General features: G+C 36.0%; 3 protein-coding genes and 1 long non-coding RNA gene across 4 annotated transcripts; 1 reads left to right on the top strand and 3 right to left on the bottom strand.

The window, feature by feature from the left end:
* Window positions 1-1,061: 1,061 nt before the first annotated feature.
* LOC147554959 (translationally-controlled tumor protein homolog) lies at window positions 1,062-3,288 on the bottom strand. The gene is made up of 5 exons (XM_086660105.1): window positions 3,075-3,288; window positions 2,015-2,088; window positions 1,781-1,909; window positions 1,507-1,664; window positions 1,062-1,411 (listed from the first exon to the last, which is right to left on the bottom strand). Exons 1-5 carry the CDS (start codon window positions 3,100-3,102, stop codon window positions 1,294-1,296), a joined length of 507 nt encoding a protein of 168 aa, XP_086516231.1. The 5' UTR covers window positions 3,103-3,288; the 3' UTR covers window positions 1,062-1,293.
* A 9,174-nt stretch (window positions 3,289-12,462) lies between these two features.
* LOC147554958 (E3 ubiquitin-protein ligase IPI1-like) lies at window positions 12,463-16,049 on the top strand. Its single transcript, XM_086660174.1, has 5 exons — window positions 12,463-12,679; window positions 13,952-14,127; window positions 14,258-14,319; window positions 14,653-14,973; window positions 15,077-16,049. Exons 1-5 carry the CDS (start codon window positions 12,532-12,534, stop codon window positions 15,927-15,929), a joined length of 1,560 nt encoding a protein of 519 aa, XP_086516300.1. The 5' UTR covers window positions 12,463-12,531; the 3' UTR covers window positions 15,930-16,049.
* Window positions 16,050-16,858: 809 nt separating this feature from the next.
* Window positions 16,859-17,421, bottom strand: LOC147554957 (uncharacterized). The gene is made up of 3 exons (XR_015234397.1): window positions 17,356-17,421; window positions 17,155-17,285; window positions 16,859-17,050 (listed from the first exon to the last, which is right to left on the bottom strand). It is a non-coding gene; the product is annotated as an uncharacterized LOC147554957 (long non-coding RNA).
* Window positions 17,422-21,335: 3,914 nt separating this feature from the next.
* LOC147554956 (NADH-ubiquinone oxidoreductase-like protein) lies at window positions 21,336-23,721 on the bottom strand. Its single transcript, XM_086663970.1, has 2 exons — window positions 23,471-23,721; window positions 21,336-21,638 (listed from the first exon to the last, which is right to left on the bottom strand). The coding sequence occupies exons 1-2, from the start codon at window positions 23,618-23,620 to the stop codon at window positions 21,531-21,533; spliced, it is 258 nt and encodes an 85-aa protein (XP_086520096.1). The 5' UTR covers window positions 23,621-23,721; the 3' UTR covers window positions 21,336-21,530.
* Between the last annotated feature and the right edge of the window lie 1,107 nt (window positions 23,722-24,828).

Here is a 24,828-nt window from a genome sequence, read left to right as displayed (position 1 = left end):
GATTAGGTTTAAGTGTGAAATGTAGGTCTCTATCATTTAGAGATACTGAAAAGCTTATCTAATGCAACAATGAGAAAACCCTAAAAGTTGTATTTTGACTATAAAATTAATTAGGTGGCATTTACACATACTTGAGAGGACATTATAATTCTGTCATTTTAGAGATCCAAGTCGAGTTTTGCATTATAGATGATATTTAAAAAAACGGAGCGGCCAAAAGCACATGAAAAAAATTGTTGTTAGCACCAGGGAGGGGGAAGAGATTGATTAAGCTCAATCTCCTTTCACTCCAAACATCTATTGACACGAGTATAAAGAAATGCGGATCGACTCGTCCGAAACCCAAAGCAAGGCTTCTGACTCGGACTAATCCGAGAGATTTCAAACTGATCATGTATAAAAGACCCAGTTCGACCCAACAAGTTCTCAAACTGACCAGTTCAAGACCCTAAGACTGGTTCGAGTCCGAGAGTAGTGTCCTCGAGAGTATTCTTAAATGGTGGGTTTGGATCAAGGATATGGAATCAAGGTTTTCTCTCTAACGCTTCATCATGGGTCAAGTCTGGTTCGGAATTAAGATTCTTCCCATGATGGGTTTACTCTCTCTCTCTCTGAAACAAGGTTCTTTCTCTCTCTATTTCCTCATTGTAGATCGATGGTGATGAGTTCAGAAACAAAGTTGTTTCCATGGCGTGATGATAATACGAAGAAGGAAGAGAAGAACACAAAAAGAAAAAACAAGTTAGTGCAATTGAAGGGAGGGGACTGGGTACCTCTCCAAGTAGGCACGCAGTCTGTGCCCAAGTCATGTATCCCTTTTTTTGTTCATTGGTTGATGTCCCATGTCAATACTTCACATATATCATCGAAATTATATACAAGAGATGCTTCTTTCCCTTCACGTGCTTTCATCAATTGTTTTCTACCAGTTGTTTGATTATAAAACTCCTCAAAGTAAAGAGTTGTAAGTATGGGAAAAGAATTTGATTGAAGTAGTCTGCCATCAAGTAGCCAAGTTCTCACCTGGTTCAAATCAACTTAATTCAAACCAAAAGAGCAAGTGTAAAAGAAGCTGGATTACTAGTAGAGACCAAAATGTTCTTATTTTAGAATATGATTAGCCATCGACCCAAAAATAAAATTAAAGACCAAACTCAAAGTTAAAAGTACCAACATCATCTCTTACTTCAAACAATAATAATTCATATAAACTTAAAAACTAGATCCACTCAAACCACTTCTTCCACTACGAGCGAATTCTCATAGCGTCGAAGTCGCTTCTCTTCTGAATCCTCAACACTTGATCTCCTTCAATCCGGAGGCGAAGTATAGGAAAGTGGGGTCGGTCGCACCTTCCTTGTAGTAAGCAAAGACCAAACTTCCACCATCTTTCATGCTCTCACCCACAAAGCTGCAAAAAACCGAAATTCCATTACTGGTCACAATTCTGAACTATGGCATCAAAGGCATATTATACTAATTAACTGAGATAGAAAAAGGGCTTACAATTGGAGATCGGCCAGCTTTGAGAGAAGGTATTTTGTAGCTGCTCCCATGTGTTTCTGGAATTCTTCTTTTTTCTCCCCTTCCAACTTGCCTGAAAGCTCTTTGGCATATTGTTTCATGTAAGCAATGAATGCCTTCTTGTCAAAAGGAGGTTGTTCCTACAAATAATTAAAAGAGCATACCGTCATTCAACTTGTCATTTATAACTTGGAGGAAACAGAATACTGAATATGACGACGTTATTATTCACTAACAACATTGCAGATTTACAAACCTGGAGTCTGAATGTATCGACAATGTCAACCACCTTGACAGCTGCATCGTCGACACCCTCGTCATCATCACCACCTTCGGCAGAAGGATTGGCACCAATGTTCACATCAACTGCTCCTTGAACAACCCACTGTTATATATCAATACATTAAACAGTTAGTAAGTATCTGTCCTGATCCTTTTTGTGGTATGGAGAAATTCAACAACAATTAAAGTGGATGAGGGAACTGCAAACCTTTCCCTCAACTTGCCACAACATTCCATTTTCAATCTCAACATAAGGAAACGAATCCGAGAGAAGCTCGTCACCTAACAAAGACATCAAAAATACTTGTCAATATAATTTTCAAGGAGAACATTGAAGGGCTCCAAATATTAAATAATTTCTTTTGGCTAGAGTAAGATTAGAACTTTTGTCTTTTGATTTTTCGAGTGGAGTGACATACACCTTGCCATCCAAACAAAGCGAGCTTAACAAATATAGATACTTAGAGCTTGAAAAAACTAGAGAATATCATAACCAAGCTATTGAAAGAAACTTGTAACTACGGGTATCGTCACTGTGAATTCTAACCAGAAATTCTGGGTGCATACACCTTATGTAGTTAATTTATCCGTTAAGACAGATTTATTATAATCGAAGAACTTAAAATTCGATGTAACAGTAATTGAGTAAGTACGTGAAATTGGACCCCTTTATCTTCCAATATTAAGAAAAAAGAAAGAAGAAATTTTCTCAGCGAGATATCAATTTTCCTCTTCGATTTATAAAGCACATATAATGACAGAGCTCTTTAGATACCCAAATACCCAATAGATCAAATATTTAACTTTACAAGCAAAGCAGTGTTTTTACAAATTCATATCTCAGAAACCCTAGATTCAAAACTGTATCACAAAAACATACATCTAAACAAAGGCAAGAACAAATATTCAACCACCATTAAAATAAAAAAATATCAAGATTTAAAGAGTTCAGATCTAACAAAAAAAGGTATATTTATACAGATCTAGCACTTCAAATCTCAACCCAGTGTCGCCACTTCGAAAATCAACTTCAAATCATAAAGCAAAACCATCAAATAAACACCAAAAACACAAAATCAAAAGCCAAAACCTACTAAAACACAAAAGGATTGAATTTTTATGACCTAATCTATGAATAAACATGAAATCCACGCATAAATCGATCAAATAATCAAAAAAAAAAACAGCAATATGAAATACTAGAAACGCATAGAAACATATATCGTGAAGATTTAAAGATTGGAACGAAGAACTTGATTGAAATTTACCTGAGATAAGATCCTGATAGACCAACATTATTTCAAGATTTCTTTCTCCCGGATCGTTGAGCTTAGGAAGATGAAGAACAAAAGCCCTAAATTTTTTTCAGAGAAGCAAGAGGGTTTTCTCTGTCTTCATGGCGACTATATATAGATGAGGGTTTGGTTAGTAACTTTACATGTTTACCCCTTGATTTTTAGTAAATTCCCAAAAACTCTTTTCAATATTCTAAAATTTGAACGTAAAAGAATTTTTGAGCTAGACCAAAAAACGGGCCTTAATAACATTTTAGTCCTCACTAATCTCATAAAGGGTTTAAAATTAAAATATTAATTTAAATGGATATCTAGTCCATTTGTATCCATCACGATAGAAAACTCAGATCTCTAAGATGCTTAGTAATTCATAATACCAAATATAACCTTACATATATTAAACTCAATTCCGTTTTGATCAAATTCACTAATATTCTGTCTCCTTTATTATCTCCTTCTTTATCTCTCCAATCACCATCTTAATAACCGAAACATGATCTTCATTTATAATCAAAATTGGAAATCCACAATTGTTTCTCTTTCTAAAACCGAAACTTTTTATATTCGTTCTTATTGTGAAGAAGCTTTGTATATCATTATAATCCAATACACAAGCTCAGAACTCTATTTCCATTTATATCTCTTCATATCAAGTTTATTTTCAAGATCTATAGTTTCATCTTATTATAAGGTAAGAAACCATGTTTCAAATTTATGTTTTCGCTTAACATCTTCTAAGATTTATATGATTTTGTTTATAAATGGTTGTAATCACTTTATCATCGAATCATCATATCATATTTCATTAGATTTAGTTTTCCTATTGATTATAAATCGTTTTAATTATTTACAAACCAGATTTTGATATCTTTCTAAAACCGAAACATCATTCATTCTCTTTTTCATACAGAAGATTTCATATCTGTAATTTAGGTTTTTGATTTTCTGATATTCGGTTTTTGATTTTCTGACATTTCTTCACATCAGAACTTTGCATCTGTACAATTTTTTATCCAGATATTATTTTGTACGGTTTCTCTTAACAGAATGTACATTATAAGTAATTCGTATAAATTTTTCATACTTTAAAATACATTACGCCAATTTCGTTCGTACTGCAACCGTATAACATAATGTAAAATATTTGTAATCTGTTAACAGTTATACATACTTTAGCAGCCTTATTTATAAAGAACGTCTAATTATTCATAAAGTACGTATAATTGCGTAATTTCTGAAACAGTACATGTAATTTATAGCAAATTACACATATTTGTGTTATATTACAGTGTGAATGTGATTCAAACTAAAATACTATTTATCTCCAACACATGTTGAAGTTTATCAAACATTATGGATAATTTATTCATTGTTTAATGTCGTTTATGATAAATTATAAATTTTTCCAACTAGTGTACATGTTTTTTTTCTTGTAGTAAACCAGCACTGATAGAATTTCCTACAGAATCATCACATAAACTATAAAAGTATAAATTACGATGAAGAAGATTGTTTCTATGATTCTGTTTGGACAACGGAGTCTTATGTGAAGACTTACAAGGAACATATAAGCCCTGCCCCTAACTTTGATGAACCACGTACATTTAATGAAGAGTAAAAAACACTACCATGTTTGATTTGCCGTAGACCTGGAAGACCAAAGACAGTAAGGATCGAGAGCTCGGGCAACATTCCAACGGAGTTTGTTTTTAAGTTACCTAATCTACTATGTTCTTTTCATTTACAATAAAACACAGATTATTGTTCAATAAAATTTCATTTCAGTCGTACAAAGGTTGTGTTATTTAATATACAATATACATAATTTATGATAAATCACATACTTTATAACAAAAAACATGATTTCAGATTTACAGTTCCTAACATGTTACCATAATTTATGGTACATAATGGACATGTACGCGTAAAAAACAAGTAATTTATGTCAGAAAATAATCTAAGTATGCAATGGTACATAATGGACATGACACACATACATATGATAAATTACGTTGTATACATGACAAATGATGGTTTCCTCGTCATAATAACAAATAATTTACGAACTTGTTTCATAATTTGTATTCAATGTGTGTTTATGTATGAGTAAAAACGAAAGTTAAGTGAGAGAAAGTTGATATATATGTTTTGAATATTAACCCCCAACTCCCGCTAATGGATCTCAGAAAATATACTCATTCCAAATCTGAAAGTTAAGTGAGAGAAAGTGATATATAGATTTGGTTTCCAAATCTGAAAGGATGAGAGAAAATCTGTTTTGAAAAATATATGTTTTCCAAATCTGTTTTGGAAAATCTGTTTGGAATATATCCTTGAACCGTTACTTCCTATTAAAATCCCAAATCACGTTCAAATCTTGCCTTTCCAGATTCTTTCCGCCCCTAAATAAAAAACCAGTGAAATATGAAGGTGGGACATTGACGGGAATCTGTTTTAGAAAGTAAGGATTTTTATGTCTATATGGTAAAAGGACTAAAAATCCATTTTTTGGAAGATTGGATCTTAAACCCTTTTTGAACATTATTTTGGACTATATACCCATGGACATAAAGCTTGAAAAAATTTGATGAGAACTTCTAAAGGCACCTATTATAAGGTTTTGGTTTTCTGCAAATTTGATACCTAAGTTGATTATTCTTTCTTGTAAATACCTCCTGGTTATCTTTCTTGTAAATACCTCCTGATTATCTTTCTATGTTAGTCAAATTGATTATTCTTCTTTGTGAATCATTCTTCTTTGTGAAACATTCTATGGTACTTAGATTAATTATCATTTTACCGTTCTTTCAATTTCTCTCATAAGGAAGGATGAAATCAATTATGAGTTTATTACTTCTCTTAATCTCTAATTAATTCCTATTATCATCTCACTTCAAAATCTGGTCTTTTAGTTATCAATAATGAAACCAATTATAGTGGAATCAACTCTGAGATACATCTGAGACTCGATTCTAGTGACATTTCAGAATCAAGAGTCATCACATAAATCTCTCTTAAAATGATAATGAGAGATTTATGTGATGATTTACTGTTTTTTTTTGTTAAAAGGTGATGATTTCACTAAAACAGAGAGAAATTTAGCAGGATGAGAGGAGAGACAACATGGAAAAACGATTTTACCACCTTTTAAGTGGTAAAATTTTGATGGGAAAACGATTTTACCACCTTTTAATTGGTAAAATTTTGAAGAGTTCCACTTTCTACTATTCTGCACCGATTGGGCCAATAGTTTTCCATCCCTTGCACCGATTGGGCCATAAATCACATTTTATACGACTGAGAAGAACAAAAACTCTAAACTTTTTATCAGAGAAGCGACAGGGTTTTCTCTGTCTTCATAATGACTATATATAGTTGAGGGTTTCAGTTAGTAACTTTACCTGTTTAACCTTTGATTTAGTAAGTTCCCAAAAACTCCTTTCTATATTCTATGATAATTAGGCCAATGGGCTTGTGGGCCAATGGTTCTCCATCTCTCCCAAAGATAATGTTTTAAGTATGAGTAATTTGAACGTGAATGCACCATGAATCACATTCTTTAGAAAAAAAAATCACATTTTATAATAGTTAAAGAAAATCTGAAATCTAAGGGTATGTTTGATATATATGAAAATAATTGGTGGTGGAAATCATTTTTTTCTGATGGGAAAAAACCAATTTTTCTGAAGAGAGTTTAATTTTTTTTTTGTTTATAAGGCCGGCGTGAGATATTTGATGAGAACTTCTAAAGGCACCTATTTTAAGGTTTTGATTTTCCGCAAATTTGATACCTAAATTGATTTTTTTTTTCTTGCAAATACCGCTTGATTATCTTTCCATGTTACTCAAATTGATTATTCTTCTTTGTGAATCATTCTACGATACATAGATTAGTTATCATTTTATCCTTCTTTCAATCTATCTCACAAAGAAGGATGAATTCAATTCTAAGTTTATTACTTCTCTCAATCTCTGATTGATTCACATTATTATCTCACTTCAAAATATGGTGGAATCAATTGTGAGAATCGATTCTGGTGACATATCAGAATCAATCTCTAGTAGATTCTGATTATCATTTTAAGATAAATTTATGTGATGATTCTATTGATTGTTTTTTTTTTGTTAAAGGTGATGATTCCAATGATAATGTATAGTAGAGAGAGAAAGTTATCTGGATGAGAGGAAAGACAACATGGGAAAGCGATTTTACCACCTTTTAGGTGGTAAATTATTTAAGAGTTTTTTCCTACTTCTTTTCGCGTAAGAAATCAACTTTCACATCTTTGTGGTTCTACCAAACAATAGAAAATGGGTTTTCCTACGAAAATGACTTTCTCAACCTCATTTTCCCACATATCAAACATACCCCAAGTCTCGAATGAAAAGCTCAAGCGACCATCAACAAAAGGGTATTTGTATTTGAAACCGACACAGGTGGGTACATAGATATTAATTACGGGCGCGACACAACTCTCTCTAAGGAACTTGACAAAATAGCCCTGTAATTTTGGGAGACTCCTCACAAAAGGGGGAGTCGTGTTGACGAGGGCAAGACACTGTTTACCAAAAATCCATTTTTATTATTTTGCAGCTGGCCCAATAGTTCTCCATCCAATGTACCATGAATCACATTTTATACGACTTAGAAAAAAAACTGAAACATAAGACTCAAATGAAAAGTTTGAGCGACCATCAACAAAAGGTACATGTACGCGAAACTGACGGTGGGTAAGGAGAGATTAATTACGAGCACGATATAACTCTTTCTAAGGAACTTGGCGAAATAGTCTTGTAACCCCTTCTTCTCACAAAGGGGGTCGTACTGACCAGGGCAGGATGAATGTTTACAGAAAACGTCAGTCTCGTAAGACCATGTTTGAGAGTCAATGACTGGTTAAGGTAAAAGGTCAGGGGAGTTGGTAATCTAGTTAGAAGGATGTCAATGACCGAAACCTCGACGAGCAGTTCTTGTAACTATAACAATCTTAAGGTAGCGAAATTCTTCGTCAGTAAGGACACTATCTCAAAGGCAGACTCAGTGAAACAAACATGTGTTGTGAAGATGCAAACTACCTGCATATGAACAGAAAAAACCAATGAAACTTTAGAGTTCCCTGATATTGGTTGAGTTTTGTTATTCTACTTCTCTTGAAATCACTGACTGAATAACACTTATACAAAGTCGATCTCCACTAATCTTATACCAACCAAGCTAATAAAAGAAATCAAATCAAGGAACTATATTATTCATGACCCATGGATGCTTTTTAATCCCTAAAAGACATGAAATTAGTGAAATTCTTACTAATCACAAAATCACACTATTTTTCCAAATAAAATGTTAATCTATATTAAGCACAAAAAGGATGATAAAAAAGAAAGGGAATCCCTAATAAAATAGGAAAGGATATGTAGGAACATAGAATCAAATGCTTTACCATTGGCCCATTGTTGGTGACCTTAGTGGGAGTGGGATATAGACCAATTTAAAGGTGGGTAGGAGAATATTGACCAGAAGGCATCTTCATTGAGAGGAAAAGAAGAAGAGCATCAACTATATCTTTCTTTCTAAGGTGAGGAGACATCAGGTGCCTCTATACTTTTATTGGGCTTAGTATCATAACCATGAATTTTGGATGAAAGGCACCTCCTACTCCAAGTGGGGAAATTTTATATACACTTATCAGTTTTACCTGGCTTCTTTGACTTGAACCAAATATTTACCTTAGATGCGAGTGTATATAACCAAAATGGCAAGTGCATTTAAAACTTCCCCTCTTAGTGCTTGGGGACTGAAATGAGGTGGGCGACTACTTCACTAGACCGGGAGAGGGAAAAATGAGAGAACTTGATTTGGTTATCGGCACCATCGGAAGAGCCAGCACAGCGCCAGATGGAGTGGATGTCAATCTCACTTGGTTCTCCATCTAGTCATCTTAAAGGTGTGTGCATTTGATAACAAAGACACCCTCAATGTATGTAACCAAATTAGAGGTGCCTCAAAACTTCTGTATTGGAAATCACCCTAAGAAGCCCAAAATATTTTGCCCATTTAGTTGTTAGTTAAAAGGGAAATCTTATACACACTAAACTTTTTACTCTTCACACCCCCGAACAATGTTGAAGACTTGAGCCTTGAGGAGGAGCGGTACGCCACACCAACTAAGAGGGTGTTTCGGCTTTTGGGTGGAATTAAACGTTGTTCAATCGATCAACCAAAACTAGTTTGATTTATATTATGTAGGGTTAATTCCGTTTTGTCTTTCAATTTGTGAATAGTTAGTCGTTTTGGGCTCCATAAGTGTCCAACTGTTCGTTTCGCCTTTCAGTTCCTAATTCTTTTTTCTTTTCTAAAAACACTTTTTTTTTCGTATTATTGTAATTCTTTTTGTGAGTTGGTAAGGAGAAAGAATTACTCAACTTTTAAAGTTAATCAAAATTGACTGATAAAAAAAAAGTCATATTGGAAGATGGTCATTTTTAGAAAGTTATTTTGGTGACTAGGTCACCTTAGCTCTTAGGGGGGCAACGTAAAATTAACCAAAGAAATGAGGGGTAATGAGTAATCAGAATACGAACCAAAAGAAATAAGTTCCCTCTACAATTAATGTAAATTGGAAGTTGGAAGTTGGAACCGAGGCCAAGACAAGGCATCATAGACATCTCGAGATGCTAAAATCGTATATTGGAGGGAGAAAATTTATCACTACATATTTATTATAACAAATGGAGTAAATAATTAATCAAGGTATTACAATTATTGGAAGTTATCTCTAATCATGGGTATTCTATCTCTAATGATACGTATTTTTCCTCGCTTGACAAAACTGGATCTACGTATCTGGTAGGTGTACACCAGTGAAAAACCGCGATGGAGAAGATAAAGAAAGAGCGACAGTCTTACCACCATCATCCTACGACCGGTATCATCCTGTAATTTCTTATAAAGAGAAACCCTAACTTCTACCACCATCGTTCTTTAGCGACAAACAAATAGAATGTTCACGATGGAGGGAGGGGGAAAGATATAATGTGAGAGAGACGATGTTTGATTTTTTCGTGAGGCTCGACTTTTTCACGAGTTGCAATTGTTCTGAATAACTCAAATGTGTATGAACAAAAAAGTAAACACATGGAGAGAAAATAGGTGTAAATGGTAAGTAGAAATAAACATGAATATAAGTACTATAATAGAGAGTGTATTTAACCGTTTTTCAGATCTAGATCTAGTCGATTTCCTCCGGCGAAGGGTCCTCCCTTCGCCGGAACTTTTATGTTTCCTTTTTTAGTTTCTTCCTCTCCTCTCTCTCTTTTACAGTTTAAACCGTTTCTTGGTGGTGATGGTGGTGGTGTGAATGGAGACCTTGTGTTTTAGGTCGTTAAAGATTCAACAATCTCATCTCCTCCTTAACCCATGCCTTCTGATTGTGATGGATGTGAAAAGAAACCTAATTGGTTTCTAAGTGCTTAATGTTATTATCTCAACAAAAACCTTTTACCTTTTGTCTCCCGACAAATCGATGGGATAAAGAATTTACTAAACTGCAAACTGGATAATCGGATTTGATTAGATTTCGAGCTTTTCGAGGGAAATTTCGATCTGGGATTTTGAAGTTGATTAATATTTAAGTTGGGTTCTTCTCAGGTCTAGTTTTTCTACAATTGGTGGATCATCATCATCTGTGAAAGGAGAAGTTTATTTTGTTGATTGTTTACCTGTTTCTGTTAAGGAATTGATTGCTGGTGGCTTTGCTGGTGCATTTGCAAAAATTGTTGTTGCACCTTTGGAAAGGATTACGATTCTTTTGCAGGGTGGTTTTCTTCGTCGGGACAGTGGGTGCTCGGAGTGGTGGCGGTTTTTCTGTGGTGGCGGCGGTATTCCGGTGATTGCGGCGGTTCGCCGACGATGAAGGCAGTTTTCTGGTGACGGAAGCGGTTTTCTGGTGACGACGGCACTTTTCCGGTGATAGCGGCGACGGTTCTTTTATTTTATTATAGTATTTGTTGGACCTTTAGGGTCTCTTTTCACGATATTTAGGATCTTTTTGTCAGCCTTTAGGGTCTTTTTTCTCGATCTTTAGGATCATTGTGTCTGTGTCTGGTCCAATTTCTTTCTCTTTATGAGGCACTTTGCATTTAAAGGCATGCAACTCTCATGAAGTTTTCAGAAGAGAGAAATAAGAATTATCATCCATGTAAATCGTGATTTTATCACTTATGAATGAAAATGTTTCCCTTGGCTTCAAAAAAAAAAAATAGTGAGTGTATTTAAAAATTGTCATCACGCACTAACATGTTTTAAAATAGTCGATCCTATTAATATGTAAGGCGTAAAATATTTCTACCCGCCAAAGTTGCCTATTACCACCATATTAATGTCAATATTATGAGGTAACACAATTTTCCCACTCACTTATGGACAAACAACTGATTGTTGAGTATTTTTAGTTAAACAAAAGAGAGAATTGTCCTATTTAGGGGGTGAAAGAAAACCCTAATAAGTTACTAACCAGTACTTTCAACAAAAAGAAAAAAAAAAAAGTTAAAAACTAGTATTGTGGGATTAAAATGAGAAAACTCTAATGAAATTACAAGTGACAATATTTCATACACGATTTTTGGCAAACTCACTTGGTTAACCTTTATATTTTGAATATACTACCAAATTAAGTAATACCATATATGTATATATTAATATTAATTGTCTGGCACATATATATATATATATATATATATATATATATATATATATATATATCAATTGCCTGGCTTACCAAAAATGATTATCCACCTTAAAACACTTTATGTATTTAGACATATAAAATAAAAAATTTATTTAATATGCGCTCTTAGAGACACATAATAATAAATTAATATTTTCTATTTGTATTTATAGAAAATATTTTATTAGTACAATCCTTTGAAAATTACAAAGTATTTACTGTATGATTTATCATATCACTTAGAAAATAATTTTCACTTTTAAAATTAGAAAACATTTATGGATTAACATATCCCATAAAAAAGAGTATTTACTTTTAAAATTAGAAAATATTTTATGAATTAACATATGACTTAAAAAAGATTTCCTTATTTGGACCATATAAAACAAAAAGATTTCCTTATTTACTTCTACTCAGACAAGTCTTACCAACAAAACCAGTTTGACAAACACAGGTGGCACCAATATGATCTGGATTATTAAATGAGATTCCACAAATAAAAATAACCATAGCCGTTTGATTTCATTTTCATAATCAAATATATTTGGCTAATTAAGAGGCCTAATTAATATCAATAATAAGTGTTTTACTAATCACTTGTGTATAAATAGAGGAAGAACTCTTCTTTTTTCTTCACAAAATTTTTGTAGTTTTAATCTTCAACTAAAAATTCTAGGGTTTTCATTCTTGTGTTGAGAGGAATTATGGGGAGTGAAAAAGGAGAGATGAAACAAGTTGGTAGTTCTTCATCATCAAATTCACAAATTGTATGTTCGATTTGTTTTAATGATGTTTTGGAGAATGATGAAAGAGCAAGAGCCATCTTACAATGTGGTCACAAGTTCCATTTGGGTGAGCAATTTCTTTAATTACCTTGTTTAATCAACTTTTACTTTTTTATTTTTTTAATCATGTGAACTAAGGTGATTCTTGATTATAATTTATTGACACTATCATTCTTGTTTGAAAAGTGTTTTGATTCTGTTTGCTATTGATTTTAAAATATTACAAGTTTGAATATAATTCAAATCTTATAAATTTAAAATGAGAGTTGATACGGGGTGTTTGATAGTCCCACGTTGTGTTGGTGAGTGTCTCTGTCCTGGGTTATATCTTCATGCTCAAACCTAGTGAGTCTTGAACTTTTGGGGGTGAGATAGTAAAGTCTTCGCACAGATCAAAATCTTGCATCTAGTGGGCCTGGACTTGGACTTGAGTGTCAAAATTTGAGATAGTGTCGATAATTGCTAAGGCTTTGGGGGGGGGGGGGGGGGGTTATAGCCTTATAGGAAGCCTCGTTGATGTTCAAGTTGTTTTTTTCAATTTTGAGATTCTATTTGGAGGTTGTGTCAAGGTTAATGGTTAGGGAAATGCTAAGTGTACAAAGAATCTTTGACACGATAAATCATACGGGTAAAAGAACGGTCCAGATCAAAGTAAAACTTTGATAAATTTTAAAAAACTTTTATCTTTTAGTGAAAATGACTCATCATGTCAAAGATCTTGTCAAGGATTTTGTCATTGTAGCACTCCGGGTTAGGAAAATGGCGAGATGTATATGTGATGAAGATTCTACCCAAAAGGGTTAGATTGAACTATGTTGATCCGATAGTAGAGTGTTGTCTTTGTTGTGATGAAATATTGAAGTTTTATAAATATTCTTTTGCAAAAAAAGTTTTTATGAACATTGGCTTGTTTGATTTCGATGGTCATCCTTCCATGCAGGGACAAACTACCCAAAAGGTTTATTTCTCTTTACAATTTCGGTTTTTACTCCAAGAGGGTATAGATGATGGAATTCCTAATTCGGAACTCTGTACTCTTAAATGTTTCTAGTTTTGCAGTATTCGAAGTTGAATTTAAAATACATGCAGAAGTGAAAGGAACTTTTACGTGCATAATTGTATATTTTCTTAAACAAGGAAAGTGGATCCTCGTAACCCATCTTCGCTACTTTTTTCGTTGTGGAAAAGATGTGGCAATTTGTCTTCTCGATTTGATCTACGATTTTCCATATTTAAGAAGTATATATTATATCCACTACTGGGTGTTATAAGATAAACAATCTTGTTTGATCTATGACATTGTTTCAATACCTAATTACTTTGTCATTATTTCATACAGACTGCATCGGATCTGCGATTAATTTTAAGAGGGGTGTTATGCAATGCCCCAACTGTAGGAAAGTCGAGAAGGGGGAATGGCGTCTTGCCAAGCCTACCTTGGAAGATGAGCTTCAATCGCTAGAAGATGAGTTTGAATCGCTAATGGATCATGAGACTGTTACAATATATTTCTCAGTAAGAAAGAACGAACTCGTTTGCTATCACGAGTCATGATTGTGTCACATTCTAATACTTGTTATTGCATGAATAATTCGATATATTTTTCTGTGATTCTTATATATTGGTTTCTCGATGCCTTTTACAGCCGCTTGGAGAACCTTCTTTGGTTCCCTTCAACTACGAGCCTCTCAATTCCTCCTCACTCGGGTGAGCCTAATCATTACTTTAATTAACGTCTTATTTCATTATCTTGATTTGAGACCTATCGTCGAATCACTTAAATGTCAATAGCTCTAATAATTTGACGTGAGCTAAGAGATATGCCGTATCTAGGGTTATATTCTCCATTAGAACATGCATTCACCTCAAAACTGAGGGAAATATATTGGCCTTCACTCAAAGAAATTTCCAACGAGAGGGAGTTCATGACTACGCTATCACATATCGTGTTAGCGTTCAAGATTGATTTCATTGAACCCGTTTACTGAAGTTATAATCCCCTAGTTCTTCTTCTGACGCTTTAATGTTTGAATCTTTCAGGGGCTCTGAGGTGACTGCAACTGCTATATCTTCCGAAGCAGTTGGTGGGACGAACTCGTTAGCAACTTTTAGCAACTTGAGTGATGAAGGTCGTATTCATCATCCATTCAATGATCAGGACGGAGTCCTGACTATACCTAGAGACCTATGGACTCTTTATACAGGGATGAGAAATCCTCAGAATCCATCTGAAGCTACCCACCTTGGTGGCAATATTCATGAAGGTCCAGCTCCATTGGGAACCGCAGGAACAATTGGGGATGTTTCACCTTGTCCACCCATACCAGGATCTGGCGTGCATCCGATGTTTCTCAACCGTCGGTAAGTTTTAATAATCTCATTGCATCTAAGTCTCTTTCTTAATAGTTTGGATCATTTTCTGTACTTGTGACTCCCGATCTTGCTTGTTATGACATATACACAGGTCTGGTGCTAGAGCTGGAAATCCAATGACCTCAGTTTTCCCTACCTATCCAGGGGCCGGCTCAGTGAACCGTAGGGCCAATGACAGAGTTGAAGCTCGTCATGCACATCAACAGCTTCCATCTAATCCTCACATGCCTGTATCAAATTTTACTTTTGGAATGCCAATGGGTCAATGGGGAGGATTACCTCCTGCGGGTCTGCCAATGTTCTCCAATCATGGCCGGAACAACATGCTAAACTTCACGGGCCCGTTTGGCAGGGAAAGTCCAGCACCAGCCAATCCAGCGTTGAACCAATTTTATGCATGTGAACAAGACCGATTTGATCCGTTCCTTCTGATGCCAGGTCAAAGCAACCCAAATTGGTGGCAGACACAGGTAGCACCACCAGTGCCATTTGAGAACTACCCAAATTGGTGGCAGCCAATGGTAGCGCCGCGAATGCCGGTTCAAAGCAACCAGAACTTGTCGCAGACGCAGGTAGCAGAGCTGATGCAACTTCAAAGCAACCTGAGTTGGTGGCGTACACAGGTAGCACCACCGATCGCCTATCAGAGCAACCCAAATTGGCGGCAGACACAGGTAGCACCACCAATGCCCAGTCAGAGCAACCCGAATCGGTGGCAGACACAGGTAGCACGGTCGGCGACGACTGAAAACAACGCGAACTTTTCGCAGACACAAGTAGCGCCGCGACCGACTTTTCAAGTGGGTCCTGGAAATATTTTAGATTCTGCCAACGTTAACTATGGATATGAGCAGATCCCTGAAGCAGGAAGTGCACCAACACAAGGCAACCATCCTCATCCTGGTCAGACGCCTCCCTTCACTGGAATCCCGGATCTTCAGTGAGTCAAGAATTAGACAATACAACAAACAATATACTGCTGGAATCTCTTGAGATTTCAAACAGTTTTTATATCATTACTTGACTTCCGAAATAATACTACAAGACAATCTTTTGGCAGCTGATATTTGGTGTGGGATTGGTTTTTATTGTTTATTTTCGATGTCTGTTTTTTGTGATATATTCTGACTTTCTCTATGAGCCTTGGTGGTGTTGGAGCCCCCACTTTTGGGGCCTTAAACCCTCAAAATATATGATTCTGAACTTTGTTTATGAGCTTGGGTTAGGCTCCTGTCAGGCAAGAAGGAAGACTTGAACAACTTAGGGATGGAACAGTCTGATAGTATCTTTGAGCAACTTTCAAGTGAAAGTAGCTGATTGAGGGGTTGCCTTGTATCATGTCAAGGGAAGATGTTTGGAATCTTGACAGTCCTCTCTCGACTGCTAGAAGTTTAGAACTAGGGGTGGGAAGTTAGCCCGAGAGTTCGATTCCGAATCTGGTATGCCAGAAACATTTTGGAGAACGGGCTATCCGAAGTCCCTATACGAGCTACACCTGCACGGCCCGCTAAACTAGATGGGCTACCCATGGGGAGCAAAGAAAAAGGCCTACAAGAGCATATGGCCCATCTAATAGTTGATTAAAGCCATTAGGTAAGGTCTTAGAGCCATTGGATACTGGTCTAGCTTTTAGGTAGTTATAAATAGTGTTACAAGTTACTCTAAACCCCACTAAACCTCTCTACATCCAAAAGAGATTTAGAAGTAAATGAAGTTAGTTTTAGGTTTGTTACTTAAAGACAGTGTAATATAAAGGGTTGCATGTTGGACGTTAAACATGGTATACGAAGAAAATGGTGTAGTATAAAGACATTATAAGGCACTATCAACAACTCACGATGAAGGGCTAGATTACTGATTGAAGTTTAAAATGTTTCAGCAACTAAACATAAAACACTTGCATATAACAACATGATACAGTTTAAAAAGTATCCTAAACCAAATCCAAGTTAGTTATAGTCTTGGTTTGGAGTGATAAAGCTAATGAACCCATAAAACACTTACATAAAACATATGTTCTGCTACCTGTGGAGCTGTATAAGTTATGCTCCTGACCTAATCCGACCTGCGAACCACAAATATAAAAGTGAGTTTACTGCAAACGCACAATTACATCGTTAAAAACATGAGAGAGAGAGAGAGAGAGAGAGAGAGAATGGTGACTACAACCTAGATAAGTTTCAGCTGTGGCTTCTGCTCCGGGTTTCACTTGGGCTCTTGCTCCTGCTACGGCTTGGACTCCTCTTTTTTGGGCTTGGACTCCTCTTTCTCGGGCTTCTACTCAGACGTTTTAGCCGAGGCTGCAAAATGGCAGTTAAGGAACAAAATTCGACTATAGTCATGATCGTGATGCTCAAAAGTTTCACTTACAGAGGGTAAAGGCGACTTTGATCTTGAACGGAATCTGCAAAAGTTCCAGAAACAACCACATTATCCTGTTTTTGAGCCAGATGTTTAGGTTTGTCACGCCAACTGAACAGGTGGTCACCGACATTTTATGTCCGAGCCGACCGCTCCATTGAAGTTAGAGCTCTGTATCGTCTGGCCCGGATCAATTCCCACCACTAACTAATCTGAATCTAACTTATTTTGGTCAAGATAGTCAGTTAAAATATTCCAATAATGCAATTTAAATTCAGACTTATTATATGTCTGACTCAAAAAACAGCCACGAATAGATTATTCAGACGTGGCAAACACACAAGTCAGACAATAAATAAACACTCTGAAATCAGTTCAAGTCATATCTCAAATTCTGAATTGAACAAAGAAAATAAAACAGACTGTTTACCTTGTAGAAGAGATCTTCTAATTATCGCTCACGAACATCACCAGGTAGGTTTCCAACATAGAGAGTTCGATTTGCGCGAATACTCATAATTCTGATACTAGTAATATTGAAACCAGTTAAAAACCCTAAAAATCGATCATATAGGCAATTACGAACCAATCAAAACTGATTTGACGAAGAAACCTAATATCTATGATTCTATGGAAGTAAAATCTTGGCAAATATGCAAGAATCAAAGAAATGAGGAAAGAAAACTACCAAGCACATTAGTAGATCCATGTTTCTAGGGTTTTGAAAACTTACCTTTGAAGAAGTCTTGGAAAATTGGTTAGAGAGAGAGAGAGGTGGAGGGAGATAAAGAGCGGGAGCAGGAAACGAGAGTGGGGGTTCATTTATATCCGAAGAAGGTGATGCTTTCGGGACATTCAAAATGACTTGAGGGAGTCAAAAGACTTTCTTCAATTTGACTTTATTAAGTTAGGTGCTGTTTGTTTTTCAAAATTTTCAGATCTGAATTAAGATCAATTCAGATTTCAGATGTTTGTTTTTTTAATTTAAAAAAATCTGAAATTTTGGCTGAATTTAGTCTATGTCTGAATTGGCTGAAAAATAGTCCATAATTTTCAGACTTCAAAACAAATCTGAAACAATGGCTCAATATCTGAATTGTGTCAAATGACACTTGTACCCATGATTTTGAAAATATTTCTTTGTTTCAAAGTTTTCCAACCATCCCACCACCACCACCACCACCACAACCACAACGGAAACCACCACCGTCACCCACACCAGAACCACCACTGTTTCCAACCACCAGCACCACATATCACCAACAGAAACCACCACCATCACCACCATCTCCACCACCAGAAACCACCACCGTTTCCAACCACCACCACCACATATCACCAATAGAAACCAACACCGTCATCAACGACCACCACCGTCAGCAACAACCACCACAGAAAGCACCACCGTCACCAACCGCCATCAACATAAACTACCACCGTTTCCAACCACCCCTACCACAGATCACCACCAACGGAAACCACCACCATTATCAACCACCACCACAAATCACCAACAACAGAAACCAACACCGTCACCAACTACCACCACAGATCACCACCAACATGACCATCACAACCAACTAGCACCACCAAAAACCTAGCCGCCACCAACACAAGGAACTAGCACCACCAAAAACCTAGCCGCCACCAACACAACAAACTAGCACCACCAAAAACCTAGCCGCCACCAACACAACGAACCAGCACCACAAACTAAACCGCCATTACCACAAACTTATGTCTAGAGGGAGAGGGAGAGAGAGAGAGGGAGAGAGAGAGACTCCTACCAGGCAAGGAGAGAGAGAGCAGTAAAGAGGGGGAAAGGTTTAAAAGCTAGGGTTTCCTTTGGGCATGAAATGGAAGGAAAAAGGATAATTTATAAATTAGGGTTTTTTGGTGTTAAAAGATGAGTGAGGGTAGAAATGTCAATATTTTAATTCAGACTCAATAATTCAGATTTCAAAAACAAACATCTAACTCTAAATAATTCAGCCCAATTCAGATTCAGCTAATTCAGTTCAGCCAATTCAGATTCAGCCAATTCAGATTCAGCCACAAAATAAAAAACAAACACAACCTTAGATTGGGGTCCTTTTGCGTGTGGATAAAGAAGGAAAAAGAGAGTCGGGCGGAGCGATTCAATCCGCGGTGGCGCCGCCTCCTAGTGGCGGTTGTCGATCTCAGAATTGGTTGTTCCTGACGACTTGTTGAGCAAATTCCATCAATTTATCCCGATTTGGATATATCCTTCTGGTCTGATTCTTTTTATCCTCCATTATCACCCTTTATTCTCATCTTCTTCCTCTTCCACATCTTATTTTCCCCTTTCACCGAAAATCTCTTTTCTCTCCCCACCCAATCATCAATGGAGAGATCCAATCCCTATCTTCTTCTTCTTCATCATCTTCTTGTCTCATTTCTACTTCTCCTTTATCAAGAAGAAATTCAACAGTTAGATTGGTAGTTTCATCATATAATCGACCACGTACTGGTTTAATTTTTGACCCATCTGAAGAGGTTAAAAAAGATGTATAACCAAACTTTGATCTCTATTACGGTTCTTCTAGAGCAAATCTGTTTCAATTGAAACACTATGGGTTTCAGTCACCTATTCTTATAGAATCCATGGGAATTTCCGCCATTAGAGATTAATCTTAGAGAGGAAGCAGAAACAAAAGGGCGCAGCAAAGATGAAAACTATCTTGTCTTCTGAAACCATGGATATTCCAGATGGAGTGAAGATCAAGGTGAAAGCCAAAATGATTGAAGTTGAAGGACCAAGAGGAAAGTTGATTAGAAATTTCAAGCATGTAATTTTAAACTTGGATTTTCTATGGTGGTGTGATGCGGACGATTCTCCGGTGACGGAGGCGGTTTTCTGGCGGCAGCGGCGGTTTTCTGGTGTCGGCGGCGGTTTTCCGATGACGGCGACGGTTTTCTGGCAACAAGGCGGTGGTTCTTTTATTAGCTTTACTGTAATATTTTGTCGACCTTTAGGGTCTTTTCATTCACGATCTTTATGATCTTTTGTCGGCCTTTAGGGTCTTTTGTTTGAGTCAGTGTCTAGTCCAATTTCTTTCTCTTCATGAGGCACTTTGCATTTAAAGGTATGTAACTCTCATGAAGTTTTCAGAGGAGAGAAATAAGAATGATGTATCATCTATGTAAACAATGTGATTTTATCACTTATTAATGGAAATGGTTTCCTTGGCTTCAAAAAAAAAAAAAAAAAAAGTTAGATTGGGGTCCACCACTCTTTGGTGTCACGGTTGAGCACCCCTCTCAAGCTCATGAGGACGTGAGATCGAATATCGATGGAAGCAGGTTGCCATCAAGATTTATTTCATGTAATTTAAGTAATATATAAAGTAAATAATATAATAAATTTGTTGGGTTTTAGGCGTCTTTTATGTTATCGGGTTTTAGGTATCTTTCATTATAGTTTAAATTAGGTGGTTATCGTGCTCATCACATCTTCATGATGTATGAATGCCTTGTCACGATTAACGTAGATCGTAGTCGATTTCTCAAAAAAAAGTTTAGATTGGGGACTTCAAAATAAATTTATGTTTTGTCTTTTTATTTTCGATCTCGATCTTCATTTTTCTCCATAACCGCTTCATTCTCCTCCCTCTCGATTAACTCCTCTTTTTCGAGTTTCATGCAGAACCTTTAGTGGTTCTGCTTGAAACCCTCGAGTGTTCGTGGTTGTGTGGGGGTGGTGACGGTGAAGAGAAAAGGATTGAATGATGGATATAGAAGAGTGATTTTGCAAAAAAAATATGAGGGAGTTTTAAATAACTTCATGTCCCAAAGACGTCATTCAACTGAATCAATCATCGTGAGTTCGACAAAAACAAACAGTTTTATATCTAACTCGAACCAATTTGTATCTCAAGTAACATTTTTTATCTAACTTGAAGTTGGTAGTGTTCAAGAAACGTCTTCATTTTTGTACCGAAGGATTTTTTTCCTTAGTGAGAAAACGATTGTTATAACGATCATTCTGTTATTAATGTTAGTGTTAGAAATCTGCCTAAATCAGAAAATCCTGACTTATTCAAGAGCAAATAAAACAGCCTGAGTTCGAAAATTTCAAAAGATTCAGCATCTGAAATGCAAATGGATTTAACCCCAATCTTTATTTCCTGAATATCAAAAAAGAGAGTGAAAGATTAGATCCCCTAATGAACATTCGCTATCGGTACTCCATCTTCTTCTCCTCTGGCCTTCCGTTCAGCTGCTCTTATCTGACGTTGTTCTTCCTTGTAAACTCGGTTTCTTCTTTGAAACTGCATCCAAAATTCCATACCCAAATCAGTGAAAACAGATATAATATCTCTAGTATCAAAATTACTCGACGATGTCAAACTAGACAAAAAGAAATTTAAGAGAGAAGGCAAACATCAGGCGACATAACAATGCAATATCACGTATACTGACTATAAATGGCATGTGAAGTTAAAGTATAAGTGGTTATGGCAGCGATGATCTACGGTTTTATAACGAACATGACGCCCAGTATGTCCAAAACCTAAGTTCCTAATATGTCCAAACATTGAGTTCCCAGTATGCCCAAACATTGAGTTCCCAATATGTCCAAACATTGAGTTCCTACTTCCTAATATGTCCAAAAATTGAGTTCCTTTCATGACTGAAACCAACTAATCTTTATAAATACAGTATTCCGGCCAACGTTCCATTCATTGCTTACTTATATGTGCTTGGAGATCAAGGGCTTCACAGAGAAATTCTATCATGTAGTGAGAGAAAGAGAGTGAGAGAGAGAGAGTTTGGCTTTCTTGTTTCTTCTAATGTCAAACAAGGTAAAAATGTACCATATCGACGGATCGATGGATACAGGCAGCTATTCCGGTAGCACTTCTAAATATATCCTACCAAAAGAAGACCTTTATCCTAAAGTCTCTGTTATATACGTGTACAAATTAACATATAAACGTCGGCCAAAACCATAGGACACTTACAAATCCAGACACCAAAGACATTGATATCCAAATTTCCTTTTACAAAATTTTAAAGCACGGAATTAAATTTGGAAAATTTCGGTCGAAACATGCCTGCCGAAAATTTCCATAGAAATCGAAATTTAACCAAGTTTCTCGTAACAATGCCTTGTCAAGGAAGTAAATTTTGAAATTTTTCAGTCGAAATGACTGAAATATTTCCGTTTCCATGTGTAACGAAATTTCCACCAAAACCAAAAATTCATTCCTTGCTTTAAAAGAGAGACAAAAGTTCAGCTTCGTTCAAGCCCCAATTACACAATTGCTACGATCACACATTATTAGGAAATTCAACAAATCGTTAGAAAGAGACACCAACCCCGGACGTCCAGATTGCATAAAATAGCTAGGCAACCTTGGAAGCCTTGCTGCAATCAAACTTTTAACAAGGTACAACAGCATTTCGAATGAAAGAGGTTACAAAATTGGATGACAAATACTCATTCTTGAAAGAAAATGTTCTTATTTCTTACGAGTTTCGTTCGGCTATAGTAGGGTGTAAGGGCATCATTTCGAAGAATTAGTACTTAAGATTATGTGTTTTCGAACTTCGTGTATTGTATTACTTGGTGAATGACGTCCATTTCCATCGAAACAACAAATTTAACTAAGTTTTCTTAACGATGCCTCATCAAGGAAATAAATCTCAAAATATTTCAGTACAAACGAATACAAAACTTCTTCATTTGCCCGTAAAGTGGATATTTTCTATTCATATAAAAACGGGCACGACTAAAATTGAACCCACAATCACTTAATCAGTTCATACTGTTCTACAAGCTCATTGAAGTGGCAACAAAACCCTATTTTGATTAATAACAAATAATCATAATTAGTGTTATTCAATTAGCTTAGACTACAATTAGACATTAATTATATACTGGGTTAGAGATCAACAAGACAAAAATTGAGTTTATCAGCAAGGTCTGAAATTTATAGTAGTTCTGAGATCTTTTAAAACAGCCAAATTATGGGTTGTTCATGACTTAATCAATCTATACTGGTTGGTTGAGCAAAACCTAGGGTTTTGTCTATGAAATTGTGAAGATGAAAAATTACAGATCTATGGAAAAAAAATTGGGGGAAATTGTGAAAATGACCTCTTTGGCGTGATGAAGGCATTCGAGATAATCTTCTCTGAGAAGAGAACAATCTTTGGGTTCCTTGCAATTAGACATACATTCACTAAAATCTGTCCAGAAATCGTAACATCTTCCTTTGTTCCCTGTGATTCCCCAACCTGAAGCCATCTCTCTCTCTCTCTCTAGATTATATCACGGTTGATCGATGAATGGCAAAATTCACAAAACTGTTTGAAATATGATTATGTGGACCGCCTGAATGCTGGCTGAATTTGAGATTTAGAGAGAGGAAGAGTTTGAACAACACGGATTAGAGCATCTCCAATGGGACACTCTAACAAACACTCTATAAATCCTAATTGTCAAGTGTCAATAGAGATTCTCTTTCCTAAATATTAATATAGAGACACTCTAATTTTTGTTGATCTCCAATGGAGATCTCTAAAGTTTCTATACTTAATACACATGTCAATCTTCAATTCAATAGATAAAAAGTGGTTGAAAAGCAAAGTTTTCTATTGGTTGGAATATTAAAGTAACACTTAGAGAGTCTCAAGTAGACACTCTCATTTTAGAGTTTCTCTCTCTAGACACTCTATAATAAATGTGTCCACCTCATATTAGAGTGTCTAACAAAGTGTTCCATTAGAGATGGTTTTTTAACAAAAACTCTCAAAAATCAAATGTGGCACTCTAAGTGTTAGAGATTGAGTGTCCCATTGGAGATGCTCTTAGGTCCAGTCCCAATGTCTTTGGAGTTCGGACTCCCTTATTTGTGGGTCTCATAGTGACCCGTACCGGATTAGGTCCAGTCCCAATGTCTTGGGAGTTCGGACTCCCTTATTTGTGGGTCTCATAGTGACCCGTACCAGGTACACGGGTCAAACTTAGAGAGAAAAAATGTCTAAACAACACACTAGGTTCAGCACGAGAGTATTGTGGATTGAGGTCCACGAGAAGTGTAGAAATAGGGACAGGTCAAGAGTAAAAAAGATAGGGCAGTTACAAGACCGTGGCTCTTTTGGCACTTGATGACCTCACGGCTTTAAAACGTGTCATTTAGAAAAGATATTTATCTTTTTTGAGTTAAATCAGAATTTCATTCATAAGTTGGAAATAAATCAAGAACATTACATGGTTGAGATTTTTAACTCCTCTGAGTACAACATGAGAGTTACATAAGTAAAGTACAATACATAACTTTTAAATGTAAAGTACCTCATGAAATCAAAGGAGTAACAAGACAAAAAACTAAATGAAAAGACCTTAGAGGTCACAAAATGAAAAGATCATCAAGATCGCGAATGAAAAAACTCTAAAGTCATAAGATTTTATTGTACTAAAACATAAGTAGAAATTACAAATCAAGTAGAGAA

Source organism: Eschscholzia californica, unplaced genomic scaffold, assembly GCF_041429995.1.
Source record: "Eschscholzia californica isolate CP2 unplaced genomic scaffold, dmEscCali1.0.p SCAF_2, whole genome shotgun sequence".
NCBI classification, from domain to species: domain Eukaryota; kingdom Viridiplantae; phylum Streptophyta; class Magnoliopsida; order Ranunculales; family Papaveraceae; genus Eschscholzia; species Eschscholzia californica.
This window is presented reverse-complemented; position numbering and strand designations above follow the sequence as displayed.